Source organism: Raphanus sativus, unplaced genomic scaffold (assembly GCF_000801105.2).
Source record: "Raphanus sativus cultivar WK10039 unplaced genomic scaffold, ASM80110v3 Scaffold3873, whole genome shotgun sequence".
In the NCBI taxonomy this organism is placed as follows: Eukaryota; Viridiplantae; Streptophyta; class Magnoliopsida; order Brassicales; family Brassicaceae; genus Raphanus; species Raphanus sativus.
In genome coordinates this window covers 1-7,497 of record NW_026619177.1, presented here as the reverse complement: position 1 = coordinate 7,497, position 7,497 = coordinate 1, and the positions used below count along the sequence as shown (strand labels likewise).

Sequence of the window (7,497 nt, the reverse complement as noted above, 5' to 3'; positions counted from 1 at the left end):
CCAAAGCAAAAATGGTAACGGAAACTAACTAATACCTACTTATTCATTATAATCAAAGCTTGTCTGCCCATAAAATTCCCATTTTGAACTGAAGCCGACATAATCTGCGCCAAGAAAATTTCATTCATGCACATGCGCCATGCCAAACATTCAGATGCTTAAAGTCTAGTGATTCTGCAATATCTACAAAACCTGTAATATTTGATAATAAATCTTGTGAGTATGATTCTGGACTAGTAAAGTTGATCGATCGGTCCAACTTCTGAGAACCTAAACGGTGGCATCCTTGGGTGTACATCTTCCTAGGGTGTTGATTTTAGTTTATGTTTTGTCAGGCCACCATTACACTGCATGATCCTTCCCAAGTGGGACTCATACTAGAAGGTTTTAGAAAAACACAATCACTTTACTCGATCTTTTTGAACATCGGATCACTAGACCAGACCCCCACATATAATGAATTCATAACTTTTATTTGAAAGTTTCCACTATTTATTGATTCGAGCAACATATGAAGATCAAATAATTGAAGAGTGGAGCCCTGATCCCGACCACCTTTGCCTCCACTTCCACAAATGAGAATCCCATGTCCCTTAGAACATGGAGCACTAGTTATTGCATCTGATCTTTGTCCTCCCTAATCTTTAGTTCTTTCAAATCATCATTTACTTACACAAAACTTTTGGTATTCTCGCAATAATCATTTACTGCCACATGGACTAAAACACCTCAAACATATATGCCAATTGTCACAACCTACAAGTTAGTTGGTCCACCGTATAAACCTTGAAATCGAGGAATAGTGTGGTGCTTTAATTGAAATTGGACTGTTGTCATTAACTAACTTTTTTGACGTGTTATTAACTAACTTATGTTTCACTTTTAAAGATAACATAACTCTTAAGGTGTGATAATGCATTTCCTCTACTTCTCAACTTTTCTAGAATTTATAATATTAATGTTCTCAAGTCTAGGGCCAACATATAAACCCCACCATGCAACACATGTATATTATAATGTCTATATAACTGACAGTAAGCTTTGGTGTTAAATATTCACAAATCCACAGAAGCATTCCATCGTCAATCTATCCTCGAGATTAAAGAATCATATATTCAAAAGCAGTTAAACATTTTATCGTTCTTTTCTCTTTTGAAATATAAGTTATATAGCAGTTTTGGAGCCAAAGATTGGTCAATAATGGAGATCAAATCGGTGGCGTGCGAGTGTTGCGGTTTAACGGAAGATTGTACACAAAACTACATTAGTAAGGTCAAAGCTAAGTTCGGTGGAAAATGGCTTTGTGGGCTTTGCTCCGAGGCGGTGAGTGATGAATTCAACCGTGACAGGAAGATGACGACGGTAGAGGAAGCTGTTAACGCCCATGTGACATTTTGTAGTAAGTTTAGAGCCAACCCGGCTGAACTCGTCGCCGACGGAATGAGACAGATGCTACGTCGGAGGTCCGGTGAGTTGTTGCCGGCGAAGTCCAAGAAGTTTGGAAGATCTAACACCACGTAGTTGTGTGTATACACATCTTTTTCCCTCATCACTTTCTTCGCTTTTATAGTGTTGGCTAATGTACGATATAATATAAAATCATCACCCTCAAAATACTGGAGTACCATTTGACAAGAACAGAAGTATATACTTCATTGGTTCAAAACAAATAGTGACATGCAATGTTTTTGAACCTGATCTAGAAAGCGAACAGGGACATCTTCCTGAGTCTCCAATCACTGGATTGATTAATATACAAATAAACTTAAATATTCTAAGAATTTAGAAGCAAAAATCTTGATGGCTTGAAAATAATAACAGGGGAGGATGGAAGATACAAGGAAAACAAAGTATAATGACAAACACGTGAAGATATGGTGAAACAAGGATGTAAAAACACCTGCCTCCCCCAACATAAATGAAGGAAAAAGAATTCATACAACAGTATATTGTTCTTACAATTTATTAAATAATACTTAAGAAAATAAAAATGCTACAACCATTTCTTAGCTTTAAAGAAAAAATTATAAATCATTATACTTGTAGATAAGAATTAAAGCTAAATACAATTCCTATGTCCCAACCAATTACCTTACTATTTGTGTTGTATCTTTGCTATCTAGTGCAAAATTTCTAGAATTATATACACAAAAGAAATTAACATATTGTTTTGTTCCAAATAGAACAGAGAACTTATGAGATTTTTGCCCATTACCAGTATTCTCTGCAAGAAGGCGTGAAACCTACTTCGATCTCTCATTATGATCTCCCTTTCATACACTTTAGAGGCGACCATCTTGAAGAACGTGTGACAACCGTTCCCTCTCATTCATCAAACCGAACCAGAGCGCGAAGCCTTTTGCAACGACATCGAATCCAAAACCCTTCTTTTTCTTTCTCCTATACATCCACCAAAACACTACCACAGTCTGGAACACAACCCGCTAGCTTCAGTTCACTTACAACCTCTTTTAGCTTTGCATAAATCTCATCTGATTGCTTATGCCTTTTGTCACCAATGAGAAACTCGTGTGATTCCCCGTTTACGTCAATCCGGCTAACACCTCTCTCCTTGAACACATTCTTCACCTCCATCCCTCGTCTTACGCTCCTCACATCGTCCCATCTCTCTTCTCTCGCGTAGATATTCGACATTAACACAAGCGCCCCGTCATGACCAGGTTCCAGCTCGAGGACGTGTTTGGCTGCAAACTCGCCTAACTCAAGCTCTCCGTGAACTCCACAAGCTGACATCAACGATCCCCATATGACTACGTTAGGCGCCATCGGCATTGATTCTATAACCTCAAGAGCTTCTGGTAAACGATTAGCACGTCCAAAGAGATCCACCATGCATCCATAATGCTCGAGCTTAGGCGTAACGTTGTATTCATCACTCATCGATGCAAAGATCTTCTTTCCTTCTTCCACTAACCCTGAGTGACTACAACCATATAGCACACCTACAAAAGTAACATCGTTGGGCTCCACATTTTCCTGTTTCATTCTGGCGAATAAGGTAAGCGCGTCATTGGCTTCCCCGTGCATAGAGAAGGCATTGATCATAGAGCTCCACGACACTACATTCTTCGTCGGCATCTTCTCGAACACATCTCTCGCTGCATCCAAACCTCCACATTTCGCATACATGTTAACCAGAGCATTATTTACTGTCAAAGAGGACTCAAACCCGTTGAGATGCGTTAACTCATGAACCCATTTCGCTTTTTCCAGAACACCGAGGTTCGCGCAAGCTGATACAACACTCCCCATTGCAACTTCATCAGGCTCTGTCCCATAGCGACGCATTTCCTCGAAAACTCTTAAAGCTTCTTCAGGATGATCACTCTCAGCATAAGCTGAGATCATCGTCGTCCAGCACACCAAGTCCTTCTTCTCCATCTGGTCGAATATATCCCGTGCGTCCTCGAGCCTCCCAGCTTTAGAGAACCCAGAAACCATGGCGGTCGAAACAAACAAGCTTCTAACTGGCATCTTCGTATAAAACTCCCTTGCTATATCCATACACCCAGCTCCAGCGTACATAGTCACAAGAGCCGTCAGCAAATGAGCGTCCATCCTCACACCATTCTCTTTCAAAAACTCGTGAATCGCTCTGTTATATTTGGTGTTACAAGTGCGAGCACATGCGGAGACAATGTTGCAGAGAATCATCTCATCAGGCATCACATCACAACACTTCATCTCCTCAAAAAGCTTGAATGCTTCATCTAAAAACCCGCATCGGCAATACCTGCAAAACAAAGCTTAAAGTAAACACCCATTTTTTATAAGAAACACTAAAGAATATGATTCCTAACCTCTCGATCATAGTATTCCAAGTAACAACATCTCTCTGGGGCATTTCGTCGAACACCTTGCGCGCCTCTACAATCCTGCCGCAACAAGCATACATATCCAAAACAGCAGTCTTTACAAACGGGTCGGAAATCGCGGCTGTCTTCAACGCAAGGCCGTGAAGCTCCGTACCCTCGAACAAGGCCGAGACTTTGGCGGCTGCTTTGAGAATCGGAGTGAAACTGAAACGATCGAGACGGCCACCGGCGCGTCTGATCCTCTGGTAGAAGAGGATCGCGGCTCTAGGTTGGGAGGAACGAGAGAGGTTCCGGAGAAGGAGATTGAAGAGGAAGGGTTGCGGTGGAGAGGGGAGAGATGAGAAGAGGGAGAGTGAGTAGTTGAGATTGATTGAGGAAGAAGAAGAGGAGAGGTTGAAGAGAAAGGTGTTGAGGCGGTTATGGTCGGATACTGTGCGGAGGATGTGGGCGTGGAGTTGCTTGATGTGGCTGAGTGTTTTGCACTGTGAGAGTACGTCAAGAACAGCTGTTGAGGGCATCTGATAAATAAATCACAAAATCTGAGCACATTTGGTCGAACATCTAATGTACAATGCGTTAAGCAACATTTCTATCAAGCTTTTATGATCCAAAAGCGTTCGTAATGTAATAAGAAGCCAATTCTGAATTTTAATCACCATAAAAATACCAATCCAATCCTTAACTATTTAACGAAAATTTCAAAGAAGACGAAAACTTACCGATAACATTTGGAGAGGGTTTTTTTCCCCGATTTGGTTTCGCCTTTATTTACCTGATGGGTTTTGGCTGACACAGTCCATTTTGTATTTTAAAGCTATACATATATAGTGAATATCTCAATTCACTAATTATTTTGATAGAAGATAAAAATATTAAGCAATCGAATATGATCATCAAAGACCTGGTGTAAATCCGCGTTCTAAACATATTAAAAATATATATAGTAGTTTGTAAATAATATTTAAGAATGGATCCAGCTACGTTATGGACATTGCATACACTACGTGACCTCCTCTTACTACATTACTGCTGCATGTATTAATAAGCATTGCAAAGTCTTAACTAATTAATCGTTCCTCCTTAACCAAACATGTCTACTTTTCTAAAGAAGAAGCTACACCTCTGCTTCTCCTCCTCCGGTGTTGTCTCACCGTCGATTCCTTCTTCCCCGATCGTCGTACCCAATCACAACCCTCCATCTCATCACCACCACACTCCCTCTCTCTTCATCAACAACTTCAACTCTCTCTACGATCACCTCTCTGTTTCCTCTCCTCTCCACCGCAACGATAATTTCACCTCCGTCGCCGCCGCATTGACCACTCCCAAATCCGGCGAGATTGGATCCAGTTTGTTCACCGGCGGATTGCTTCCTCCTTCTCCGCGTAGACCTGACGACGAAGACGACGAAGAAGATGGAAACTATGCCATCGTGTCAAAGATTTTAAGCGACGGAACGGCGATTACGAAGCGGATTGATTCACCGGACCCGTGCAGAGATTTCGGAAGGTCAATGAGAGAGATGGTGGAAGCTAGAGATCCGACGAGAGACGACGACGCCTCCTCCGATAGAGAATACTTGAACGAGCTCCTCTTCTGTTACCTCTCCTTGAATCCAAGACACACTCACAAGTTCATCGTCTCTGCTTTCGCCGATACACTCCTCTGGTTACTTTCTCAGTCGTCATCGCCGGAAAATTCTTTATCCCAATCGATCTAATTTATTTATTTATTTCTCCGCTCTATTTTAATATTTAATTGGGCTAATGGGCTTCCAAAAGGCCCATAGCTGTATTAAGTCTACTATAGTCAGTATTGCATCCGATCACTACCTTTAGATAAGGGAGTAAATCATTTCTGAACTTTTAAGAAAAAAATCAAAAGCGAGAAAATGTCTCTAACCGCACAGTTCTCGCCGCCGGTCACCGGAATAAACATAAGCTTACGGAAAACAGCCTCGCTACCTGCCACCCATCGTGTATCTCCGTTTTACACTGAGATACGAACTCCGGCGATGATTTGCACGAGGAAATCGCCGTATCTGGTGGCTAGGGCTATCGAGCAGAGCCGAGACACAGCTGGATCTGAGTCCGAGCAGGAGGCGACTCCGTCGCCGGGAGAGAGTGGAGACGGAGAAAAGGAGGTGGAGATTAGCGCGTTGGGAGCAGAGATAAAAGCGGCGATGGAGCAGAGGAAAGCTGCGGCGGCGGAGGAGGGGGAAGGGAAGGAGGAGTTTCTGAGTGGAGTGGCGGAGGAAGTGAGGGAGATCGAGTGGCCTGCGTTTCAGAAAGTGGTTGGGACAACCGGCGTGGTGCTTGGTGTAATCGCCGGTTCGAGCGTGGTTTTGCTAACCGTTAATTTCCTTTTGGCTGAGCTTTCTGATCGTGTCTTCATCGGCAAAGGTGTTCAAGATTTTTTCAGCTGATTTTCGTGAAAATTTGTGTATTATATTTTGTAATCACACTCCGTTTTGAGCAATTACCTTCTTATTATTATTAAATCAAAGTTTATAGTCATTATTTAATCTGGTTATTACGGTTCCAACTTCCCAAGCGAGTTCGAATCAAAGAGAGCAAAACGTCACACAGAAAATTCAAACTTATTAACAGCAAGTGGGTTCGTTCACAAGAAGAAATATAGAGTTTTGAGTTTTGTTCTCACACACACAGAAGATACATAAATTAAAACAAAAGACGCATTGAAACTGAAGATGAACAATTCTCTTTAGGAAGAAACTGTAACATCCTTTTTTTTTTATTAGTGGCGTCTCTAATCAAAGAAATGGAGATTTTTTTTCTTGCAGCTCTGAGAGCTATTCAAGCCTCGAAGGTCATGGATTCTGCTTCTTTCCTTGTGGCATCGAATAGTACGGTCGATAGGTACCTCTCTCCGAAACTTGGGAACACCGCCTGTAAGATAAATAGTTCAGTGGAGTTCTTTCAAAGAGCAAAAGACTCAGTTTGATTGAGCTTGTCTTAGCTTTGGGAGTGAAGAGTGATGACATAAATACAAATAACTTACCACAAAAAGCTTCCCGGCGTTTTCTGGCCTCTTTGCAAGTTTGATTGCTGCGGCAGCTGCTGCACCTGATGATATTCCCACCTACAATTTTTTTTTAAAAAGATTTTCTTGTTATAAACCTTTTCCCACTATGAAATGAGAATATGCAACCAAACTCATAACCTACAAACAACTGATCCTCCTATGAGTCAAAAAAAGTTTTTTTTGTTTGTTGTGAGAGATGTGAATTACTTACAAGAAGACCTTCTTTACGAGCAAGAAGCCTCGCCATATCGATGGATTCATCACTTGAAACCTGTAGAAAGCGTTACAGACAGAGATGGAGGGAAGGAAAGTTAGAACTGTAGAAAGTTTCTGATTCAGTAATACAAAAAAAAAAATTGGAGATCAGTCTTACTTGAACAACTTCATCAATAAGATTAACCTCCAATACACCTGGTATAAAACCAGCACCTATCCCTTGAATCTTGTGAGGGCCTTTGGCATTTTCAGCAAACATCAAATTGTTAAGCAACTTTGGTAATACAAGAATACGAAACGATGAGGAGAGGGAATCAAAACTCACCTGGCTTTCCACCGGATAGAATTGCGCTTTCAACTGGCTCCACTCCATACAGCTGACAGAAGGGAGAAAACAAAG

At 41.4% G+C, this 7,497-nt stretch overlaps 5 protein-coding genes across 5 annotated transcripts; 3 read left to right on the top strand and 2 right to left on the bottom strand.

Annotated features, from left to right (window-relative positions):
- Nucleotides 1–1,059: 1,059 nt before the first annotated feature.
- LOC108841230 (uncharacterized) lies at nucleotides 1,060–1,609 on the top strand. The gene has a single exon (XM_018614011.1). The coding sequence runs from the start codon at nucleotides 1,201–1,203 to the stop codon at nucleotides 1,519–1,521; it is 321 nt and encodes a 106-aa protein (XP_018469513.1). The 5' UTR covers nucleotides 1,060–1,200; the 3' UTR covers nucleotides 1,522–1,609.
- Nucleotides 1,610–1,919: 310 nt separating this feature from the next.
- Nucleotides 1,920–4,896, bottom strand: LOC130506990 (pentatricopeptide repeat-containing protein At4g14820-like). Its single transcript, XM_057001694.1, has 3 exons — nucleotides 4,556–4,896; nucleotides 3,822–4,354; nucleotides 1,920–3,754 (listed from the first exon to the last, which is right to left on the bottom strand). The coding sequence occupies exons 1-3, from the start codon at nucleotides 4,562–4,564 to the stop codon at nucleotides 2,401–2,403; spliced, it is 1,896 nt and encodes a 631-aa protein (XP_056857674.1). The 5' UTR covers nucleotides 4,565–4,896; the 3' UTR covers nucleotides 1,920–2,400.
- Nucleotides 4,897–4,926: 30 nt separating this feature from the next.
- LOC108841881 (transcription repressor OFP11) lies at nucleotides 4,927–5,556 on the top strand. The gene has a single exon (XM_018614662.2). The coding sequence runs from the start codon at nucleotides 4,927–4,929 to the stop codon at nucleotides 5,554–5,556; it is 630 nt and encodes a 209-aa protein (XP_018470164.2).
- Nucleotides 5,557–5,652: 96 nt separating this feature from the next.
- Nucleotides 5,653–6,355, top strand: LOC108841882 (preprotein translocase subunit SECE1). The gene has a single exon (XM_018614663.2). The coding sequence runs from the start codon at nucleotides 5,728–5,730 to the stop codon at nucleotides 6,259–6,261; it is 534 nt and encodes a 177-aa protein (XP_018470165.2). The 5' UTR covers nucleotides 5,653–5,727; the 3' UTR covers nucleotides 6,262–6,355.
- Nucleotides 6,356–6,416: 61 nt separating this feature from the next.
- Nucleotides 6,417–7,489, bottom strand: LOC130506989 (cysteine synthase-like; the record flags this gene model as incomplete). Its single annotated transcript, XM_057001693.1, has 5 exons — nucleotides 6,417–6,745; nucleotides 6,858–6,938; nucleotides 7,093–7,152; nucleotides 7,255–7,334; nucleotides 7,423–7,489. Coding segments are annotated over 5 exons (381 nt in total), but the record flags the coding sequence as incomplete, so codon positions are not given.
- Nucleotides 7,490–7,497: the final 8 nt, after the last annotated feature.